Source organism: Rattus norvegicus, chromosome 13 (assembly GCF_021556685.1).
Source record: "Rattus norvegicus strain SHRSP/BbbUtx chromosome 13, alternate assembly SHRSP_T2T, whole genome shotgun sequence".
Taxonomy (NCBI): Eukaryota; Metazoa; Chordata; class Mammalia; order Rodentia; family Muridae; genus Rattus; species Rattus norvegicus.
In genome coordinates this window covers 41,770,001-41,794,540 of record NC_141546.1, presented here as the reverse complement: position 1 = coordinate 41,794,540, position 24,540 = coordinate 41,770,001, and the positions used below count along the sequence as shown (strand labels likewise).

Sequence of the window (24,540 nt, the reverse complement as noted above, 5' to 3'; positions counted from 1 at the left end):
ACACACACACACACACACACACACACTAGTAGAACAGCAATTGTTTTCCTAACTTAATAGAAACAGAACTAGTCTACAATTCTAAAGATGTAAAGGGTTGGTTTCCATTTTGCTATTTTCTTGTTCCAGCAGATGTCACTATTAGGTCTTCTAAAAAGTGGAAATCTAGGTCTAGTCCTGTTTCTGAGTGCTTGTGTTTAAGTATGGAGGCCAGAATACAACCTTTGTTGTCACTCCCAGGTACTGTCCTCTTTGGCTTTTGAGACAGGGTCTCTCGCTGGTTTTGAATTCATTAGATATGCTCATCTGACATCCCCAGGACCAGCCAGCTCTGCCTTCCTAGGACTTGAATTGCAGGAGTGTACCATCCCCCCTTGCTCTTTTAAATATGGGTTCAGGGAATCAAGTGTGCTTGCATGACAAACACGCAACTGAATGAGCTAGTCTCCACCTCAGCCCATTTTTATTCTAAATAACTGAAATACAAGCACTGAAATATAAAAATTAGGCACTTATTCGATAAAAACATGGGATGTATTCAGATGAAATGAAACATTCTACCTTTCTTATAGTGACATATCACAAGTGACTTGTGAGAAAATAGGGTTGGAAAGAAATGTTTTGGGTTAAATCGTAGTGTAACTCCTCATAGCTTTGTAAATAATCCCTTTGTTAATTTCTCTTTGGGTTTTCCCAAATGAAGTGTGGTGGTGTCCTTTCTGCTAGACCTCTCAAAATGAGTCACAGTCTCTTCCAATCACAGCAAGTTCACTGACTTCAATGGGTTGATCCCACTGGCTGCAATGTTTTATTCATCTCTCTCTCTCTCTCTTTCTCTCTCTCTCTCTCTCTCTCTCTCTCTCTCTCTCTCTTTCTCTCTCTCTCTCTCTCTCTCTCTCTGTGTGTGTGTGTGTGTGTGTGTGTGTGTGTGACAGAGACAGACAGACACAGAGAAATAGACAGAGAGAGATGGACAGAGACAAAGACAAAGACAGAAACAGACAGACACAGAGAAAGAGAGTCAGACAGAGAGGAAGACTGATTAATAGAAGTTCTGATGTATGCCAGCTGGGGTGCTGCATGCCTAGAATCCCTGCCTGAAGAAGTGAATGGATCAGGAGTTCAAAGGCAGCCTGGGTCTTATAATAAACTCTAGCTAACCTGGGCTACAAAGTGAGATCCTGTTTCCAAAACAACAACCAACATACCACTGGAGGACCCCAGGAGATCTGGCATGCTATTATACTCTATGATGACTACACATGATGTTATATTTCAAAAAGCCAGGAGAAATGACATGTATTGCTTCACCATAGAGATATGCTTGAATAGACTATTTAACCTGATAGAAACATTATACCATTTCCACACATACATAAAATCACATGATATAATCTACATATACATGTATATATAAAATATATATTTACCAATCTTACACACACACACACACACACACACACACACACACAGAGACATGATCTGTAAATACTTCAGTTCATAGTAAAAATCTGACCTGGGCATGGGTAGCACATGTCTTTAATCCTAGCATTGGGGAGGCAGAGGCAGGTGGATCATTTGAGGTCAGTCTGGTCTACACAGTGAGACCTTGTCTCAAATATGTGTATGTATGTGCATATATTCATGTACACACACACACACACACACACACACACACACACACACACATCTGATGGTTAGGGAGATAGTTAAGAAAATGTTTGTTGCCCAATCACGAGGAACTGAGTTCAGATTCCCCATGACTCAACTGAACATGTTTGTGCATGTGCCTAAATCCCCGTGCTTGAGGGACAGAAACAGGAGGAATGTTGGGGCTTGCTAGCTGCCAGCGTAGCCCCAGACTAAGTGAGAGATCATTTTAAGAAAATAAGGCAGGGAGTGAGAGAACAGAACACATGATCGAACACACACACACACACACACACACACACACACACACACACACACTACACAGTTTCGAAGGCCATCTATTTTTAGACTTCTGTATTCATTTATACATGAAGCCAAGAAAATTCATCTGCTGTAGAAGCCCTAAAGACGTAAAGGTTTGTCTGCTCACATCTGTGCCAACAACTGATCTCGTTCTAACTCTCTGCTTGGTATTCACCAGGGGTTCATCTCTTCTTCTTGCTAAAGCTGTTTACATTTCCAAAATACAACATGATTTTAGAGTCCCGCACTTATAGCATACTCGTCAGCTACATTAGCATGAAGATGAAATCCAGGCATTAATTTTCTAATTAGGAATCCTCCCCTTCCCAGCATGATGGCATTCACAGATATAAATATGCTTTAAGAAGCAGCCTGTCCTGTTTTAATATGGAGAAAGCAAATGAATCAGAAATGAAAACCAGTCTTGTCTTCTGTAATTTGTCCCTCCTGACTAAGATATTTCCTTGGTTTCCTTCGTGTGTGTGTGTGTGTGTGTGTGTGTGTGTGTGTGTGTGTGGGTGTGTGCGTGTGTGTGGTTTTTCAGAGCACAATGTTAGGTGTTCTTGCCTTCCATCTTGTTTCAGTCAGGGTCTCTTTTTTTCCTCCTGCTGCATATTCAAGGCTAGCTGGTTCTTGAGCTCCTAAGAGCCTTGAGATTAAAGATGTGCATGCTACATGTCCATCTGGGGACTTAAACTCAGGTACTCAGGCGTGCATTGCCAAGGCTTTACCTACTGAGCTGTCTCATCTTCCCAGTGCCTTGAGTTTTTTTTAATGCTACCTCAGAACATCAAATTCATGGTTTGGAAATTTTAAATTATTATATAGACTTTCTTTCAACATCTTTCTATAGAAGTTTTATATCTACTTATAATTATCTGGTTTTTAAATTTTTCTTACCTATTTTCTATTTGCATACCTTTCACTGGTAACTGTCTTAATCATTGCTCTATTGCTCTGACGAAATATCATGACCAACACTTATAAAAGAAATCATTTAATTGGGAGCTTAGTTATATTTTCAGAGACTTAGTACATCATCACCATGGTGGACTGTGCACTGGTGCTATAGCTGAGAGATGCGCCTTGATCCACAAGCAGTGACACACTTCCTCCAACAAGGCCACACCTCCAATCCTTCTAATCCTTTCAAATAGTTCCACTTGTAGTGACTAAAAATTCTTTTTTTTCCCATTAATTTATTTACTCATTTTACATCCCAATAACAGTCCCCTTCCTCCTCCCTCTCTCCCTCACATAGCCCCTCTTCCCATACTTCACTCCTCTTTTCTTCTGATAAGGATGAGAGTTTCCCCCTGGTATCAACCTATCCTGGCACATCAAGTCACTGTAGAGCTAGGCACATCCTCTCTCACTGAGGGCAGAGTTAGGGGAACAGGATCCATATGCAGGCAACAGGTGACTAAACATTCTTATGAGCCATTCAAATATGGGGGCCATTCTTATTCAACCTTCACACTAACTTTTGATCATCTCCAGCTTGCTAGTAATTTTATAAATGTATTGATCTTGAAACTGGTCTAGACCTGAGTTACCACCTGTACTTCTTTAGATTTTTTCTTTTTAAAAATTCATTGTCCTTAGATTCTTCATTTTAAAATACATCCAGTTAATAATTATTTAGCCATTTTTTCCTATGATCTGACTCTGCCAAGAATAATTCTTTGAATTGGACTTTCGAGAAATCTTCTTTTGAGAATGCTTATCATCAACTTGAAAACTGCATAAATGTGTGAGTGAGTTGAAGGAACAATGGGAATATGGCTGGAGAGATGGCTAAGCGGCTATGAGCATATGTTGTTTATTAAGAGGACTTGAGTTCAGTTCTCAGGCTGCTCACGATGGCCTGTGGCTTCAGCACCTGTGATCTGACTCTTCTAGTCTCTGTGCACACTGCACTCATGTGCACACAATTATATCCCATATATAATATGTGTGTATACTTACTTTTACATATATTTAAAACATTTTAAGAAATTCTGATGTAATTAGTTCTGAAATATTAGGTACAGGAAAGAAGGCATGAGAGTAGAAGCGAACGTCTCTTTAATTTGGAGTTCTTGTTTTGAGAGAAAAGAGATAGCAGCAGGGAGGAAAGCAGGGGAAAGAGATTCCTCAAGGTTTGTGTGGTTTTCCAGGAAAGAGATCTCTATTTGATAGATGTGTACTAAATACCTGAGTTAAAAATGCTTTGAAAAATTGCTGCATCTGCCACTGGTCGTGATGGTTAATACTGATCATCAATTGAAAGCATCTAGACTCCCTCCTTGCATACTTCTGCAAGGGATTGTCTAGTTCGGGCTAATTAATGTGAGAGAACTCGCCCTGTTGTGGACAGCACCATTCCATGGGCTGAACAAAATGAAGAAGCAGGCACTAGAATCCATCTCTTTCTACTTCCTGACTGTGCATGCAATGTGAGCAGCTGCCTCAAGCTCGTGCAACAGTCAATGTCTTCCCTGTGGGGATAGACTAAACCCTCGAACTGTGAACCAAAATGATTATTTTCTTCCTTAAGTTGCTTTTGTCAGACGTTTTATAATGAGAAGAAAAGTAACTAATTCACCTATTTTCTTATAGCTGCAGTTTGCCTGTGTGTTGTTATGAGTCATAGGAAGAACCATAGGCTGAGGAAGCCTAAGTTGGTCTTGTACGGACAATTGCTGTGTTGTCTATTGACCTGAGCTCCCTGGGATACACCGACTACTATGATATGTTGGGTTCTCATCACATCTGCTCCCAGATGCCCAAAAATGAAACTTTAAAGAGTCTATGTCCTGGGGATCTACTAAGATCATAGACCGGTTTCCAACTATATATGTCTGAATATGCTAATGTGAGATTCCCCACTACAGTATTTTAGAAAGTCCCCATGTAAAGATTCTGTGAGAGCCAGCTGTGGTAGCACAGACCTCCAAACTGAGGCACTTGGAAGTGAGTGTGAGACAGAAAGTACAAGGTAGAGGGTGCTGAACTGTTTAAGAGTTCAGAAATCGAGCTGCACACGAGCAAACACGCAAGTGAGCGTGTATACATTCATTCCTGTCTGCTCTTGACTGTGGTTGTGATGTCACCAGCTACATCAAGCTCATCCCTTGGTGTCTCCACAATGGTGGACTGTAACCTGGAACTGTAGGCTGAAAGAAACCCCTTTTCTCCTCTATGCTACCTCTTGTCAGGGTATTTTTAACCACAGTGACTGAAATGAAATTAGAACATCACCGAGCTAACTAACAAGTGCTGAAACTAGGACATACTCTCTCATGGCCCATTTCTTCCTGAAGTGAGAATTATAGCCTCTCAGTAGGCTTACAGGCATCTAAACAGGGTTTCCCTCTTTTGTGCACTGCTGGGCATTGGAATACATTATTTGTCAAAGTTATTTGGAGATATAAAATAAATGTAAAGCCAGATTTGGAAGCTCATATCTATGATCCCAGCACTTCTATAGCAAGAGATGGGGAATAGAGACAGGAGAATTATGGGAAGACGGTGGGCTTCCTACCCTGGTATATGCAGCAGTAATAAGACTGTCTATAAATAGGTGACGGTGAGGACTGACACCAGAGGTGGCCTTCTGATCTCTAATCACGTGCGCGCGCGCGCGCGTGCGCACACACACACACACACACACACACACACACACACACACACACAGATGAAGATCTGTAGGGTTAAGTACTCTTGCAGAGATTCTTAGAAGAATCAGAGTAAGAAAATGTATTGTTGGGGATTTTAAAATCTTTTTCTTGTTTTAATTTTCACTTTTGCATTTTTATGTTTTTTTTTTTTAATTTTGAGCAAGAGAGAGAAAATTTAAAGTTGGTTGGGTAGGGAGGTAGAGAGGATCTGGAAGGTGCTGGACAAAAAGGAAGTGCTCAAAATATATTGTATGAAAATATTTTTAAAATAAAAAGAAAAATATTATACCCATCTAACAAAAACAGGTTGTTTAAAACTATTTAAGGCCAGAAAATAATAATAATCCATGAGAAATTGAGTAAAAATCCATGAGTAAGGGGTTGGGGATTTAGCTCAGTGGTAGAGCGCTTACCTAGGAAGCGCAAGGCCCTGGGTTCGGTCCCCAGCTCCGAAAAAAAAAGAACCAAAAAAAAAAATCCATGAGTAAAAATCAAAAGCACAATTATTGATGAGGTCGAGGAATGATTCTAGAAAATAAAAGTTCAAAAAGTCATTCCAATTTGGGGATTGTTTTTAAAAGAGGATTTTGTGATTTGACTGTAAGTAGAATGGTGGAGCATTACTATTTAAAAGAATAATGTATATAGCTGGATCTAAGTCCTGGATCTACCAGCCTGTGAGGACATGTAAAACTTTAGGTTTTCATGTCCCAATTATAGTCATTAAAGCGGTCACGGTTTGAAAAGAAGATACTAGAACCTTTGCCTTTCCTGGAAGCCTACTCAGGATATACATACATGTGCTGGTGTCTTAGTTAGAGTTTCCATTGCTATAAAAAGACATCATGGTCAGAGAAACGTCTATAAAGGAAAACATTTAATTAGGGCTGGCTTGTAGGTTCAGATGTTCAGTCCATTATCATTATGGTGGGAATCATGGCAACATCCAGATAGGCATGATGCTAGAGGACCTGAGGGTTCTACATCTTTATTCAAAGGAATCCAAGGAGCAGACTACTGTCTTTCAGGCATCTAGGAGGAGGGACCCAAAGCTCATCCTCACAGTAACACACTTCCTCCAACAAGGTCACACCAACTCCAACAAAACTACAACCCCTAAAGTACAACTCTTTCAGCCAAACATATTCAGAGGACCACAGCTGGCTATCTGGTCTACCTACTGGATGCCGCAGTGAACTTGTCATGCTCCTCTCCTTCTGTCAGTGTATGTTGCCTTGGGTACTGTTTCAAAGTGGGATTAGCATCCCCCATTGCTGGTTGTATTGCTCAGAGGATGGGTTTGAGCTTGACAGTGGTGTTTTTCTCAGAATGTTTTCCTTTCCAAGAATTGGAGTGCACTCTGTTCAGTTGGACACTCTGTTGAGAGTGGCCCCTTGCCAGGCTCCCTGCCTTGTCCCTTCTTCTGATGCTAAGAGTTCAGGACCCACAATTGTTTTTTAGCTTCTCTCCTTTGTGCTTTCCTGCTTACTTGCTTGCTCACATTTTCAGTTTGTCCAGATACTCTACTTCTTCTCTTGGGAGAATTTGGAAACCTACAGATAACTACATGTAATAAGATAAAACTGAAATGCAATTGTTTCTTTTGTGCTCCATAGTCATCCTCTTCAGTCCCATATGCTTACATTTAACCAATTGTGAATTGAAAATACTTGAAACAAACTCTTATACATCCCCCTGCTACTGTAGGTAATCTCTTATGTATGATCCTGTAGGTAACTCCTCCCACATAATAACCCTAATGAAGCTCATCAAGTCATCAAAATGGGGGAGAAGAGTAAGAGTTAGGTGTGCTTTTTAGTTTTTGTCAACTTGACACAAACCTAGACATACCTGGGAAATCTCAATTGAGAAGTTGCCTGCTTCAGACTGGCCTTTTGGTGGGCATTTTGGTGTGGCATTTTCTTGGTTGTTAGTTGATTTAAGAGGGCCTAGCTACTGTGAGTGGTGCTATCCCTGGGCAGGTGGGTTTGTGTTGTATAAGGGAGTTAACTGGAAAAGCTGGGTCAGGGGGTGCAAACCAGTAAGCAGTGAGCCTCCTTGGTTTCTGCTTCAGTTCCTATCTCCAGGTCCCTGCCTTGAGCAGATGATGATTTTCCTTGATAATGGACTATATAACCTGTAAGCCAAATAAATCTTTTTCTCCCTGAGTTGCCTTTGGTAATGGTGTTAATCATAGCAACAGAAAGCAAACAAAAAACTAAAACAGGAGCAAGAGAGGGTGATGGCCAAAGTAAATTATATACATGTAATGAATGTCTCATAGTGACTCATATACACTATATACTATAATATACACTAATAAACATAAAATATGAGAAAGAAGAAAATACTTTGAAAAATTTGCTCTTGTTTTTAACATGTGTAGGTTTTCTCTCTTTAATTATCTCCTAAGCAATAGAATAAATACAAAGGTAGTCATCATCTGCTTTGTACTGTAACTTATCTAAAGCATTAGGGGTTCTGTGTATAAGTTATATACAAAAGCCATGCCACTAAATATAAAATAATTGGGCCTCCGAGGGTTTCAGTATTCCTTTTGGATAGATACCAAGGGCCAAGAGTATGTATTTCAGACATTTTACTATCTCATACTTTCCTTTTCCCTCAAAAGTATCTAACTTGTCAAGTAACTGGCTGCTGGGCTCACCTTCTGCTCACCAAAAACCATCCAACTTACCTTCCCTATAACATCTGTCAATAGCTTGAGAGACAGAGGATCATGAACCAGGGAGTCCGTGTAGAAGGAGCCAAGGTATTTTCTGGGGTCAGATGAATTGTCCCGGGCACAGAGATCTGGGCGCATGTTAAATCCATGAGCAATTCTTCCTATGGTGAAGGGGAAAGCACCACCTGCAAAGAAGCAGAGGCAGGAGGATTGCAAATTCAAAGGCAAATTGCTTGGGCTGCAAATGAGTTTAAGGCCAGCCTGGGAAACTTTAGTGAGACCTCGTGTCAAAATAAACTCAAGGAGCTGGAGAAGTAACTCAGCAGGTAAGAGCTCCTGCTATTCTAACGAAGACTGAATATTGTTGCTGGCACTCCTGAAGAGTGGCTCACAACTATCTGTAACTAGCTCCAGTAGATCTGACACCCTCTTTTAGGTTTGAGAAGGCAGCTACATACACATATCATACAGAGACACACACAGAGACTCATATAACAACAGCAACAGCAACAATAACAACAACATATACATACATATGTTTGTTTTGAGACAGGGTCTTTCTGTGTAGCCCTAACTGTCTTGGAATTGTCTTTGTAATTCAGGCTGGCCTCCAATTCACAGAGACCCACCTGCTTCTGTTCCCCAAGTGCTGGGATTAAAGGTGCACACCACCATCACCCAGCAACAGTAGTAGTTTTTAAAGATTAAAAAGGGCTTGGATATAGCTTGGCATAGAGCACATGTGTGAGGCTCTAGATTTGATGCTCAGTAGCACTAAAACCAAACAAGCAAGCAAGCAAATAAATAAATGGATGGGGAGTGGTTCACTTGGTAAAGTGAGCCGCCATGCAGTGAAACCACGAGGACCTGACTTTGAATGTCAAATGTACATAAAAACAAAACAAAAACAAAACAAAAACAACAAACTCAAAACAGGCACACATGTGTAATCCCAGTTCTGGGGAGGCGGAGACAGAGGATCCCCAGGCTTGCTGGCCAATCTAGCCAAATTGGTAAGCTCTAGGTTTAGTGAGAGACATGATCCCCTCCCACCTACCGCCCCCTGCCCCAAGACTCTCTTTATAGCCCTGGCTGTTCTGCTCTGGTCTCAAACTCAGAAATCTGCTTGCCTCTGCCTTCCAAGGTAGTCATGGCAGCTTTGTACTCTCCAAAATGCCTCTGGTTATTCTCTCTCTACTACTCTAGAGATAGCCACATGGGAGCTTCAAATTTACAATTAGAGTTTTCTTTTCACACGTCATAGATCAATCCAGTTCTGTGGTTTCAATGCAGCCTCACTCACAGTAAGAAAATAATTGTGTGAGCTGGGATCAAGGGCATATGTCACCATCCCCAGCAGAAAGACCCTGTCTTAAAAAAAACAGAAAGGTAAGATGGTACTGGGAAACAATACTCAATGTTGTCCTTGATCTACACACACACACACACACACACACACACACACACACACACACACACACACACGAGAGAGAGAGAGAGAGAGAGAGAGAGAGAGAGGCATGCTAACCATGCACACAAAAGAAAAGACCAGAACCATCTAACTATCTCTCTTCCTCAATTACTGTCCTCTGTCCTTTCTTCATCCATGCATTCATAGAGAAGAATCACATGAGAACATAGGGAGAAGGTGGCCATCCACGTGCTAGGAGGAAGCCCTCACCTGAAACCAACCCCATCGGTACTGTGCTCTTGGGTTGCTAGCCTCCAACCCTGAGAAGATGTAGCCTTAAGTGGCTGTCTGAGGCATCTCCTTAGGCCATTCTGAACTGATAGAGTCTCACTCACCTCCATGTGCAAAACACACTTTGAGTTTGGGAAACTTCTCGAACACCCCACCCATGATCATGGAGCAAATGGCCGTGGTGGTCTCCGATGGCATTCCTAAAAGAAGAGACAGTTACATGATTCAGGACTTGGCATTGTAAGCAAGAAGAGGTTTAGTGACACGTTTTAGTGACACAAGTGACTGCAAAACAGCAGCTGAGTTGGGGAATTTTCAGTGATGTGGAACATGGGGCCCCTCTGTTCCAGAAATGATTCAAATGTATACAGGGCATTGCTTCGTCAAGAAAAATCACCCAAAAGCCCCTATTTACTATTTTAGGGGGATAGTCTAAGAGTTCAAACTGACAAAAAGGCTGGCTTTGGTCCTGATGAGGCATGCAAACGTCGGAGGTAGTTTAGCTTGGGACTCTTATTTGGGTGGGGTTATGCATATCTGCCCTTGTAATAATGCATTTGGTAGCTCAACGCCTTTGCTTGCACATGCTATGCATACACACACCCTTCTTCAAACAGTGAACCTAACAACCTCAGAACTCCTAGGACCCCTATCTGCATCAGATTACATCTTCTGTCATCTCTGAATGATGTTGTAAGCTTCCCCAACCCTGGATACAATCAAATTTAGACTATTTCTATCCAAGTGCATTCTCAGCATATCCCGCCAGGAAGAATGGAGGGACCTATCTGGCCTGAACTGGTTGAGGTACATATACAAAACTGTGTCTTTTAGTAACCTATTAGTGGAGAATCCTCTATTTATCATCTTGAGATAGACAGGTATATAATTAAAATAAAATGCATTATAGGGAAGGGCATTAGCCAGGTTAGGTCCCAAACCCAAAAAGGCTATGTCAAACGCCACTGACTATGTCTCAAGATGAGTCTAGGCTCAGCTCACGCTGACAAGGAAGGACCACTGGCAGACAGACAAAAGATCCCATTGCTCAGAAGCCTCTGGCCAAAAGAGCCAATTCCCTTATTTCTTTGACCTCAGGGAAATGAGGCATCCAGTTACATATCAAAACCTACACTGACCTCCAGGCTCCTTCAATCCTGTTTAACCTATAGCTATGGTGAGTTTCAAAGACTTTGGGCTCTTCTGGCCCTAAGCTCTTAGGCCTTTTCACCTTACAAGTTCTTTTTCCCCTCAACCTTGTGGCTACCTGCTCCCTTTAAAACTGCCCACTCTCCAACACCCACTCCCACTCTTTTTCTCTCTGCTCCCAAGGTAGAGAGTACTGGCAGTCACGTTAGTAGTCCCTCCTCCCTGCCCCCTGAGAGGTAGCCATGGAAGCTTTGCACCCCCCAAAATGCCTCTGGTTATTCTCTACCACCCTAGAGATAGTCACATTTATAATTAACCTTTTCTTTAACCTTAACCTTCAAATTTATAATTAACCTTTTCTTTCCACACATCATGGATCAGTCCAGTTCTGTGGTTTCAATGCATCCTCACTCACAGCAAGAAAATAAACGTGAGCTAATAATCTACCATCCGTGTGCTATCCCTTCACTCCTAATAAAGTTATTTTGCAAATCTCTATGAGTGCTTACTTCCAGCTCTTTGGATAAGAGGTCAAAAAGTTGGAAGCATCTGGCCTGTCACCAACTACCAGTAATATTTACTTGCCTTTAGTTTTCTTTTCAGTATTAAGGATCAAACCAAGGTCCTTGTGCTTGCTAGGCAAACCCTCTACCCCTGAGCTAAGTTCCCAGCCTCTCTCCTTTCAGTTTTGGATGTGTCAAGCTAGGCTTCTGGGCAGGATAGATAGCTCTTGAGATTTTCTGCTTCTTGGCCTTGAGGAAGTTGTTTGGTGTCCCAGCCTGTGTACATCACCAGAGGACAGTCCTTTCTGTCTTGTAGGGCTGTTGTGCAGTTTTGTAAATAATGATGTCAGTAAAGCACCTGGTAATGGATTCACATTGGAGGTGTTCAGCAAACATTAGTCAGCTCAATTTCCTCATCTGTGAACTTAGGGTGATTGTCAGGTTCAAATTCTGCCGGTTAGACAAAAGCCAACCTTTCTCAAGAACCTGGGAAGCCGGTTCTCCTCTACCATTTCCTTACCATTAGCAGAGGGACAAAGGGCTGTTCTGTGGTGTCCATTAGCATACCAGAGCACTTCCAGGTCTCTCACTATCACAGTACCTGTTATACATTTCAGAGTCCTTGCTGGCATCCTGGTTCTACTCTTCCTGCCTCTTACTCTTAATGTCTCTGTCTCATTAGCTCCCCTCCCTAACCTCTCTTTCTCATTCTATTTCAGCTCTCATTGCCCTCTCTTTGTCTTCATCTTTCTCACTCTCCCCTACAGCCCCCTCTCCTCTCTTGGCTAAGTCGAGTCTTAGTCAGGGTTTCTATTCCTGCACAAACATCATGACCAAGAAGCAAGCTGGGGAGGAAAGGGTTTCTTCAGCTTACACTTCCACATTGCTGTTCATCACCACAGGAAGTCAGGACTGGAACTCACTCAGGGCAGGAAGCAGGAGCTGATGCAGAGGCCATGGAGGGATGCCACTTACTGGCTTCCTTTCCCTGGCTTGTCCAGCTTGCTTTCTTCTAGAACCCAGGATCACCAGCCCAGGGGTGGCAACACCCACAATGGGCTGGGTCCTCCCACCCTTGATCACTAGTTGAGACAATGCCTTATAGCTGGGTCTCATGGAGGCATTTCCTCAACAGAAGCTCCTTTCTCTGTGATAACTTCAGCTTGTGTCAAGTTGACACACAAAACCAGGCAGTACATCTAGTATGCTAGCCATGTTCAGCCTATTACTTTCACTGTTCTGGATTCTTCCAGATGCCTCTGATGCATAGCTACCTGGATTGACATCTACATTGTTCTTTCCCTCACATCTATAATAAAAACCTTCCCCTCAACTACACCTTGGAGAAGACATGTTATCAGTTTATACAGTAGTGATGGTTGGTTCTTGGCAATGGGTTAGTTTGAGGGTTCTGGAGAGTATCTGGTGCCTAGGTTTAGCGTAATGTCACTCTGAATCCTGCCAAATCTCTGCTGCCTCTTGGGAGGTAAGGCTGAAAAATTACTGGGTGCATATGAATTACTTCAAGTGTTTCCTTCTCCTAGAAGCAGCAGTTGGTTCATGTCTGATGCTTTAATTGGGAACGCAGAGCCATGTGACTGATCTAGAGATATGACTGTCAATGAGGACTTCGTTGTAGACTCCTTCTGCCCCTCGATGCTCTACAAGCACAGAGTTGCCTGGCTTCCAGGCCTCCCGGGGATTCTAAGAGCATTGTGGATTGTATCCACCCGAGGGAGGCTTTCCCAGCAGAGCTGCTGAAGGCAGGGTGATAGACAATGCCACTTCCTTCTGGTTCTTTGTGAGTCAGGTTTCCACTAATCGGTTGAATGATAGCTTCACCTGTGTGTACGTGTGTGTGTGCATGCATGTGTGTGCGTGCGTGTGAGAGAGAGAGATAGAGGAGGAAGGGAGAAGGAGAGGGAGGGGAGGGGGGAGCACGATTGCACATGTTCCTTCTTGGCTCCACCCAGCAGTTACCTGGCAATAGCCAGGTAGGTCAGGCTTACTGTAAAAGGGGCTGTTTGCCCCTCCCTCCATCTCTTACTCTCTGCCTCTTCTCTCTCTGACCCTTTTCTCCTCCCCCCTCTCTCTCCACACATTCCTGGCCAGCCTCTTCTTTCCTTTTCTCTATCTTTCTCTGTCTCTACTCCCTTCTCAACTCCCCTTCCCATGCCTTAAATAAACTCTGTTCTATACTAAACCCATCATATGGCTGGTACCTTAATGGGAAGGGGTGTCTCAGTGTGGACCCACCGAGGCACCCCTTCCACCTTACCATATCTGGCTCTATAAGACATATCCTGGCTCTCTTTTTCATAAAGCGAGTGTGTATGTGTGTATATTGTTGTAGCCTCAACTCTAGGGGTGTGTGTGTTGTTGTTGTTACTTGTTTGTAGTAAATTCATTTGAGATAAAGCCTCCATCTTGGAGGGGAAGCTCCATAGGACACAGGATATTTTAAGTGGAATATTCTATGTATGTGAGTACACTGTCTCTTCAGACACACCAGAAGAGGGCATCAGACTCCATTACAGATGGTCGTGAGCCACCATGTGGTTGCTGGGATTTGAACTCAGGACCTCGGGAAGAGCAGCCAGAGCTCTTACCCACTGAGCCATCCCTCCAGTCCTAAGTGGAATATCCTAGGTGAAACCTGCAGACGCTTATTAAGATGCATGATATTAAAAGAGAGGCAAAACATTCCATTTTGAAAGGAAGATCAGTCAGACTTAAGATTCTCTAAAGGGGCTGGGGATTTGGCTCAGTGGTAGAGCGCTTGCCTAGGAAGCGCAAGGTCCTGGGTTCGATCCCCAGCCCCGAAAAAAAAAAAAAGAAAAAAAAGAGAAAAAAAAACTTTAAAAAAAAAAGGGGCTGGAGAGATGGCTCAGCGGTTAAGAGCGCCCGACCGCTCTTCCAGAGGTCATGAGTTCAATTCCCAGCAACCACATGGTGGCTCACAACCATCTGTAAAGAGATCTGATGCCCTCTTCTGGTGTATCTGAAGACAGCTACAGTGTACTTATATATAATAAATAAATAAATCTTTAAAAAAAAAAGATTCTCTAAAGGAAGGGAAAACATTTCATCCTACAGGCAATCTGAGCAAACTCAGGAAGTCAGCAAGTCTAGAAGTCCCTGAAACTGACCATATACACTAGGCCCCTCCCCTAGACATATATAAACAATAAAGACTACTGAGAGACTCTCTCAAACAAGCTGAGCTACCTAGAAGAGGTTCAGATTAGCCAAGAACAGAATTTCATGTATAACAGGAAAAACCCAAGAGTTGGTGCTGTGTTCCCAACCCTCATCCAGCACAAACCTACGAGCCAAGGCAGCCAGTATTTGGCCATCCGTCCATCCATCTGCATATCCCAGGGATGCACGAACAGAGAACAATTCAGCCTCTCAGCCGCCTTTAATAGAGCAATGAGAAAGAAGTTATTTGTGGGAGACTGCCTCTCTACCTCAGATTCCACATCGATCTGAGAAAATAAGCTCCAATACTTTAGAAGTTCCTTTGTTCATCTGTATAAAAGATTCCTTGACCAAATTATTCCTGCTTGAAAAAATGAAAAGGATTAACCATAGGTTGATGAATTTAGCATATTGTTTGGTGAAAAAAATTACAGGAAATATCTACCACTCATTGTGTGTGTGTGTGTGTGTGTGTGCACGTGTGCATGCATGTGTGTGTGTGTACGTGTGCATGTGTGGAGGCCATAGGACAACTTTGCACGCTGTGTGCAAGGGTTGTTCACCTTGGTTTTTGAGACAAGGTTTCTCATTAACTTGAAGCTCACTGATTTGTCTATGTTGGGTGGCCACTGAGCACCAGGGATCTTCCTGTCTGTGTCCCCAGTTCTGGGTTTATGAGTGCATACCACCATGACTAGTCTTTTTTTAAAATATGGACTCTAGAGACTGGGTTCAAGGTAAGCACTTTACTGTCTGAAAGTCTCTATAGCACACCCCCCTCAAACATTTTGACAAAGAACAAAATGCTTAAAGCCAAATCCCACACTTCAAATGCAGGGAAAAGTTTTCCATGGTGCCCGCACAGTTTACCCTTTCTGGGAGACTGGGATGGTACCTGGTATTTTTGGAGTCAGGGCAGGGGGTCTCCCTCCTCTCCTCTTAGAAACCTAAAGCTACAGGAAGTGAGGAAGTGAGAGCCAAGCATGAAGTGAACACCTGTCAGCTCAAGTTCAAAGACGGCTACCTAGGGAGTTTCAGGTCAGCCAAGAGTACACAGAAAGCTTCATCTCCAAAACAAACAAATGAATAAACGGAAGAATGAATGAATGAATGAATGAATGAATGAGTGAATGAATGAATCTATTCAGGAAAATGAGCCAGGGATTAGCTCCTTTCAGCTAGAATGGGGTGGGCTGGCCTGATCTAATTCAGGAAGACCTTGGACACAACACTGATGGGGTTTCTGGATGCGTGGATACTCTTGCAATCCCTGGAGCCCAGTGACGCTCTGAAAACTCTCCCAGGAGTGAAAGGAAATCACTGAATAGAGATAGATCTCTCAGTGCCTGAGCTGGATAAGTACTAAGAATACTATAGGTTAGCCTACATCAGAATCTTGTGAGGAATGGAAAGACCATGCAGATGGGATGAACTTTAGTTAGCAAAATGTCTGTGTAAATCCCCTCAATAGTTTTACTGGTGAGTTTTTTTTTTTTTAATCAACTTGATCCCAGCTCGAATTATATGGGAAGAGAAAACCCCAAGTGAGAAACCGTGTCCATCAGATTGCCTGTAGGGGCCTTTTCTTGATTAGTGATTGATGTGGGAGGCCCAGCTCACCGTGCAGGTGGTTCCCCCAGGTTGCTTTGGTCATGGTGTTTTATCCCAGCAATAGAAGGAAAACTAGCACGATTAATCATTAATGAAATCATTAATGTCAGTGCTTACCGAGGGACCAAACAAGCTCTCATTAGGATGATTTCTTTTTAAGTATGTTGGGATACTGCCTTTGCATGTAAATATTTGTGCTCACCCAGCTGATGCAGTGTGACTTGTGTATGTAAGCATTGTTGTAAATGGCACAGTTTTGGATAGCTGGGGGTTCTAGATGTGACAGGCAAAGGGTAAACTGGAGAGTTCCAACCCAGTGGGCTGAGGAGCTCAGAGACACAAGCTTTAGAAGGTACAGAAGCTAACTGCTTTCTGATCATGAATGCAGGTTGGAAAGAAAATACTGACTTCTTGGAATGATAGAATGGTAGGCTTCACCGAGGCACCTGATCACAGTACCTTGTGAGATGTGACCCTTCGTAAGGATGAGACTTGATTGAATTCAAATTAGCATGAAAAACGATTTCCTTCTATATGTGGGGCATGGTGGAGAACACAAAGCCACTTATAGTCTCAAGGTCATCGCTAACCACCATGGAGATTTTATACCAATGCTGCTGTAAGGATTGTGTAACTATTAGGCTGAAGACATGGCTCAGGCAGTGCGAGCATGAACATCAGAGAGCAGATCCAGGTAAAAGCTGGGGATGGTATCATGTATTTGCAGCCAGAGACACAGGAGGATCTCTGGATCCATTAGCCATCCAGTTTAGTGGAATCAGAGGCTCCAAGTTCAGTGAGATGCCGTGTCTCAAAAAAACAAGGCGAAAGGACTGTTGAGATGGCTCAGTAGCTAAGAGCTACTGTGGCTGCTCTTCTAGAGGACCAGCGTTGGATTTCCAGCACCCTCAAGATGGCTCCCAGTGGTCTGTAACTCCAATCCCAGGAGATCTGAAGACCTCTTCTGGCCTTTGAGGACACTGTATACATGTGGTGTATCGACATACATGCGGGCAGAACACCCATACACATAAAGTAAAATGTAAAGATCAAGGGGAGAGCAATTGAGGAAGGCATTGAACGTCAACATCTGGTCTTCACACACATAGAGGAATTTTATAGCTACTAACTGGTTTGATCATTTATGAGACAGGCACTCTGTGTGTCAGTGTGTCACAGGTATACAGAGACTGCTCATGCTTGCCTCTTTTTATAGAGAAGACAGAACCTAAGTCACTTACTCAGGTCTTGGCAGCTGCTACAGGGTAGGTAGAGTCAGACTGTCAGGTCCTGACATTCTGTTTTCCTCATACGGCAATGGAGTCATTTGTACCTGAGTGTCTGTTATGAGGCTTATTCCCTTAGAAGAGAGGTCTAGGGCTGGGCGTGGGGGTGGGGCACGGCATTTGGAAGCTGTGGAGTGCCAGGACTATCTTGAAATGACAGCACTAACTTGGCTGTCAGAAACTCTTGCCATTTGTTTGAGCACGTCACTGACGCAAGCTAGAGAAGAGCTAAGCAAGCCAGGCTTGCTAACCAAACAAACAGATTGTTGGCCCAGGGACACAGCAGGTCAACCGGAGTCAGGACGAACTCCTAAATCTCTCAGAGACTGGCGTGCTCCCAAATAATCTAATTGGAGTGATGGATAGGTGGAGCTCGTCACTCAAATGAAAATGTGCACTCCAGCAGCTGTGATTGCTTTCTAAGCCCCGAGGAACGTATAAAGCCACTTCCGGTGAATAATAAAAATGACTCGTAGCTGAAGACGCTCACACACTGTGCTGAAGCAACTTGGATGCATGAGTAAATAAATCCTTGTTTGAAGCTCGCTGGAATTTTCAGAAAACATTCTCTCCATCAGCTGAGCCTCTGCAGCCGATGCGTTCGGGGAGTTCAGTACTGAGAAGAATATTAAATCTTTAAGAGGCAGCTGCATAGGCAACACTCCACATAGTGGGCAGTTGCCACAGACACATATATGAAATTTTTTTCCGTGTAGTTAGAGCTGCATGAATATTAGATGAATAAGTGACAGAGCAGAATGCTTGGCGAGTCTGCAAATATCTACTTAAATCAGCAGGAAAGGTTTTTGCCCTGTGATGGAAATATTAGAAAACCATCTCAAACCATTACAATTGTGAGATTTGTAAAAGCTGCAGCCGAGGGAAGACTCCTGGATCTTAAATCCTGGATCTTAAATCCTGGCACCTATGAAGGTTGGCTCAGTGACAGGATGAGAGAGAGAGAGAGTGGTAGAGAAGATGGCGGGATGTGAACCTGGGTACTTCAGAACTGGATAGTGCCATTTTGAAAACACATTTTAATGTGAAATGTTTTAAATATAGACATTATAAACATAATAAATAATCTTTTTTTTTTCTTTTTTCTTTTTTTCGGAGCTGGGGACCGAACCCAGGGCCTTGCGCTCGCTAGGCAAGCATTCTACCGCTGAGCTAAATCCCCAACCCCCATAATAAATAATCGTATACTCCCCACCTGAGCTTATCAAATTCTAACATTTTCCTGGCATTCTTATCTACACATATAAAATCTCTATCTACTTACCTATCGCCTACTTATAACCTCTCTGTATAACATCCACCCATCTATTGATATATCAACCAATCTGGATTTGTTTTCTCCTCCTCCCTCCTCTTTCTCTTCTTCTTATCTGTCTCTATTTTGAGAGTTTTGAGGCAGGATCTTGCTACATATCTCAGGCTTGTCTGAAACTCACTATGTAGCCCAGGCTGGTCTCCAACTCATTATCCTCCTGCCTCAGACTCCTGAATGATGAGATTACAGGCTGTGTTTTTATGCTCAGTTTCATGTGTATTTTTATTATATACTGCCAAAACACACCTCTGCCTTCTAAGGTCTTTTGTTTGTTTTGGGATTTTGGTTTTTTCAAGCCACAGTCTCTGTGCAGCCCTGGCTGTACCAGAACTCATTTTTTGTAGACCAGGCTGTCCCCAGACTTAGAGTCCCACCTGTCCTCTGCCTGAGGGCTGGTATTAAAGGTGGGTGTCGCCATGCCTAGCTTCTTCCTAAGGTTCTTAAATGAGGATTCAAGAATAAAAGCATGTCAGTACACTGACTATTCTGAAGTTTCCAATAATCACCCATTCTGATCATCTTCATTGGGCTGGGGAGCTGGTCCAGTGTGTAAATGCTTGTCACACACGTGTGAGGACTAGAGTTTATATTCTCAGAACCCACATGCAAGCCAGGTAGGCGTGGTTGCCTGCCCGTGATCTCAGTGGAAACGGGATGCTAGGGGTGAGCTGGCTGCACTGGCTGAAACAGGCAAACTCAAAAGTTCAGCCAGAGCCTCTGCTTCAGTCAATAAGGGGGAGAGCTATGGAGGAAGACGCCTGATGTTCTACACCACACACGTGTACACGTGTATGACCACACATGTGCAATCATGAACAGAACTTTGCATGCCACACATGTATATGCGTAATGTTCATTTAGTTTGTAAATTCTCAGGATATGAGATCACGTGTGTCACAGAATTCCAGGTGTGCTAAAATATAGATATGCATAGGTTTTGTTTTATTTATTTCTTAATGAATGACACATTAAGAGTGGTTCCTGTCTTTGGCTGGAATGACTAGTGCATTTATTTTCCTTTTTATACTTTTTGTATTTCTATAGTCTCTCCAAAGTTACTTCATAGTTTTGAAAAAAAAATTTCCATAGCAAAAAGAAAAGTCCTCTCTGTCTCTGTCTCTCCCTGTCTCTCTCTGTCTCTCTCCGTGTGTGTGTGTGTGTGTGTGTGTGTGTGTGTGTGTGTGTGTGTGTTTATGAAAATCGCTAGCAGTGAGGATGGCATTTAGGCTTCTGTGTAAAATGTGATCCAGTAAGAGAGAGATTTCACCAAAGTTACCTCGGAGCAGGCCTTGGAAGTGTCCCATCTCCCCCTCTGTAGAATGGCTCACTCTTTTGGGAGGAGTTTTGGTAGGTTTCTACATCTCCTACCTACATCTGAAGTCACTGACCTATTGTCTCCTGCCCTCTTTTCCTGGGGGGGAATGCTTCCTTCGTGGTCCCCCACCACCCATGGCTGTGCGTCTGTGCGCTGGCCCAGCGAAAGTGTCAGTACTCACCGTGTAGATGGGGAAGAGTTCCGGGTCATTCAGGTCCCACATGTTGATGTGGGATCCAATCTGGATTCCTGGAAATCCTAGCTCCTTTACACAACGCTCCATCTCCTCGACAGCCAGCCCCGGGGCTTGCATAGGCAATGTCCCCAAACCCACAAACCTTCGAGGGTATCTGGCCACTGTGGCAGCGAGGTCATTGTTTAAAAACTGGCACAGTTCCAAAGTGTCCTTAGGTTTGGCCTGGTGAAAAGAGGAAAGGTTGCATGCCAGTCAAAACCTACTTGGTTAGACATTCATTCTAAACATTGCCTCTTGACTGGAAATATTCACCCTTCGTAATGATTGTATGCCTCAGGAAGCTGAGGCATGGACTGACAGAGCTACTGGCCACAGGAGACCAAGGGTCTGTGAGCACAAAGAGAGCTGCCGGGATGCTGCGGGTTAATTAGAACAGAGCCCAGAAGTATCTCTGGGCCTCATGTACTAACTACTTGGCTGCTCCAGTTTAGACGGGGAACGAGGGTGGGCCACTATCAGCAGCAGACAGACCTTGAAGAGCTTCCTAATGTCTGAAGCTACCTTTAAGGTCTCTCGTCTTGGCTCCTTGAAGGATACCAGCCCTACTCCCGCGTGGGTCCTGTCTTCATCTGTCCTCCCACGCCCTCCTATTGACACTGTGGTAGTTGGGCTTTGTTTTCTTTCTTCTCCCAGTCCCCTCCCCTTCACTAGGCTGTAGTGAGTCCCCTGTTTCCAGCCCCTACAGTACTAGGGGTACAGGCTCAAATGTGACCACGCCTAGCCGTTTAAAGTGGGTTCTGGGATCAGAACTCGGGTCCTCATGCCTCGGCAGCCACTGATCTATCTTCCCCACTGAACCGCTCCTCAAGCTCCCGTACATACTTCTTTATGTGTGTTCTGGGGATTGAACTCAGATCTTTGTGCTTTCACTTTATCTCCCCAGACCCCACCCTGAGGTGTCAAGACATTTTACTTTACATAGTGATCTAATCAGAAGCGTAGAGAACCGAGTGACTCCTGCTGGACTTGTGAAATCACATGTCAACCACAACTACCAGGTTAGCTCATTCCTAGCTCTGTACCAAAAGTTACCTCCCTGCCCCATGTCTCAGAATCAGTTCTGAAAGTCAGTGTTTGAGAACCGCTGACTTGTGGAAAGGGATCTAGGACCTCCCCTTTGTCCATTCCCCAGGACGCACAAGGTTGAGGTTTGTTCTTGCTGTCTATTGTAATGCTAAGAGCAAGCCCGCTACACCGGAGTCTGCTTATCGACCTGTGACCTATGACCCTGCCCCCGAGTTATTTCTGATTGGTAAACAAAGATGCCAACAGCCAATAGCTGGGCAGAACAGAATATAGGAGGTTTAGATTTCTGGGGCTTCCACAAGGAGAAGGTGCAGGAGGAAGAAGGAGAAACCACCATGGGTTATGTGAGCCATAAAAAAACGTGGTCCTGTGGGCTGGCCAATTGGACTTAAGAGCAGCCCAGATGAAACGTAATAGGTAGTACGTAATAATTCAGGGTTATTGATAGGAAAGTAGATTCTAATAATATAGAGGGTAATTATCTGCCCAGCTCCTGTGCTGTTTAAGGTGTATTGTAAACATAAAGGCTGTGTGTATCATTTATCTGGGAACTAAAGGGTCACAGGTGGGGTAGAAATTTCTACCACAGTGTAACAGTGCACTGGCTTGTCAGCAGTTTGGCAAGGCATTAATGCAGGGGTGAGTCCAGACAGGTAAGCTCTGGTAGGGTCTCAGTCTACAACTGAACTGTGGGGTGAATCTAGATATGGGTCTGATGGCCCCACACAGGCTATCCTGAAGCAAGGACATGGCTAAGAAGGCAGTCTCGGGGATCATATGCCACCAACATATGAAGGAACCGCTGGAGCTGGAATGTGGCTCCAGTCACCCTGGTGGGCAGAGTGCCTGCCTAGCATGTAAGAAGCCCTGGGTTCCAGTCATAGCACTGCATAAACTGGGCATGGTGCAACCTGTCTGTGATCCTAGCATTAGGGAGATAGGGGCAGGGGATCGGAAGTTCAAGGTTATCCTTAGCTACCAAGCAAGTTTGAAGCCATCCTGGTCTACAGGAGAGCTTCTCTCAGAAACAAACAACCAAAGAAAGAAAGGAAGGAAGGAAAGAAGGAAAGAAGGAAAGAAGGAAAGAAGGAAGGAAGGGAGGGAGGGAGGGAGAGAAGGAAGGAAGGAAGGAAGGAAGGAAGAAAGAAAGAAAGAAAGAAAGAAAGAAAGAAAGAAAGAAAGAAAGAAAGAGGACCGTTAAGGGAGAGGATGGATGGACCAATTTCAAGGTGTAAGTCATCTGTCACCTTCTGGGGAGCTGGACATGAGCCTTCACCACCAAGAAGATGGTCCTAGGTTTCACACTCACCCAGTAACTAAACATGACGGGAACTGTGGAAAGAGCTTGCACTGTCACTCCTAGAATACAAGGAAAGACACACCTGTCAGGAGAAGAGCCTTTACCAGGATGAGACCAGCAGCTTCCAGCCCAACCTACTCTCTCTCCCTCAGGCGCTCTCCCTCACCCTCGGCTCTACATAGAGGAGAAAGTTGGACAAAATTGGATCATTCAAAAAGAATGATTCGAGTCTATTTGCCCAGATTTTCTTCTACCCTCCTTGTGACCAAATGCTGTTTAGGCCAAGACATTTCTCCACCATGGAAAAAAGCAGCATGTGTTAATTATGCACATATTATATGCATATCATCAAAACTGTTTCTTGATCATAGTTGCCTGTTATCACTCTCCCCATTTCTCCACCCAGACAGCCCTTCTGCTCTTTTGTCACTTTTTTCTCCATCTTTTCTGGTCTCCATCTTTCTCTCCCGCCCCCCACTCCCTGAGGTTTCCACTGTAGGTCATACATGACAGGTATATCTCTCAAGTCCTTTATTTGGGCTCCTAAAGTAGCCTGGCTAAAGTCTCATGGCCCTCAGTCCCCAGGGTTTGATTCCAGAGTCTAGGATCCAGGAATCTTAAAAACAATGATCTGAAGAAAGCCTACCTCTGGGGATCGTTGTAGGAACTAAACGAGTTCATTTGTGTCAGGTGCTTAGAACTGCGTGGAGGGGTAATAACCGTACTCTTTGAAAGTGGGTCATAACTATTGCCTCAAAGACAGTACTTGGGATAAACATACAAAAACAAAAACAAATAAAACAAAACCCAAAGGAGGCACGTGTACTTCTGTTGCAGTCATAAATGACAATTTCTGACTCCAGTCAGCCAAGTCACTGTTCTCCTCTTGAGAGGGTGGGCCCTTGCTCTCTCTTCACATTTACAGCAAATTGTTCTTTGCCAGAGATTTGTCTCCAAGCCCCAGTGTACCGAGATCCAGGACTACATAGGTATTCTGCAGAGTGGCCCACAGAGTTGGCTCCAGACTTTATAAAGCTGAATTTAAATGTTACTTGGGTTCATGCCACTGGATTCTAAACTTCCAGATTTTAGTGACTCATTTTTTTCCTCCTGGACTTCGAAATAAAATACAATTGTGCTTGGGCATGGTAGTTCATCCCTGCTGCTGTAGCACTTCCAGAAGTGGACACAGGAGAAATAAGACTTCAAGGCCTTCCTTGGTGATGCATAGTGGGTTTAAGGCCAGTCTGGGCTATGCATGAGACCCTGCCTCAAAAGTCTTAGTTAAGCACTGTTGCCTGCACAAGGCTGGTGCCATCAAGAGTCAGTTCCAGACTGAGTCATTACAGTAGGTCTCACTGAGCTGTACCCTTACTGAACTACTGGGATACACTGATGGATGGGGTGGGCAGTTACTGTCTTCAGTTCAGTAGCTAATAGCAAGCCCACCAGACTCCTGTGTATCATTCTAAAACTATGTTCGCACAGCAGACTGGTTAAAAATCAGAGGATCACAAACAAAAGAAAAGGGGCTTGATGGGAGGAAGGGAGGTGACA

The 24,540-nt window shown here is 43.7% G+C and overlaps 1 protein-coding gene across 4 annotated transcripts in view; it reads right to left on the bottom strand.

The window, feature by feature from the left end:
• The window catches only part of Acmsd (aminocarboxymuconate semialdehyde decarboxylase), a 45,078-nt gene that overhangs the window by 2,334 nt on the left and 18,204 nt on the right, over positions 1–24,540 (bottom strand). For 3 of the 4 annotated variants that reach the window (XR_015635073.1, XM_087579924.1, NM_134372.2), the window contains 5 exon segments: positions 22,993–23,042; positions 20,583–20,819; positions 14,981–15,074; positions 10,108–10,203; positions 8,314–8,486 (listed from right to left, as the gene is read on the bottom strand). Coding sequence is in view for 2 of the 4 variants with exons in the window: in XM_087579924.1 (XP_087436050.1) it covers positions 8,314–8,486; positions 10,108–10,203; positions 14,981–15,074; positions 20,583–20,819; positions 22,993–23,042 (650 nt within the window). In the remaining 2 variants the exon portion in view is untranslated. 4 annotated transcript variants of the gene reach the window in all.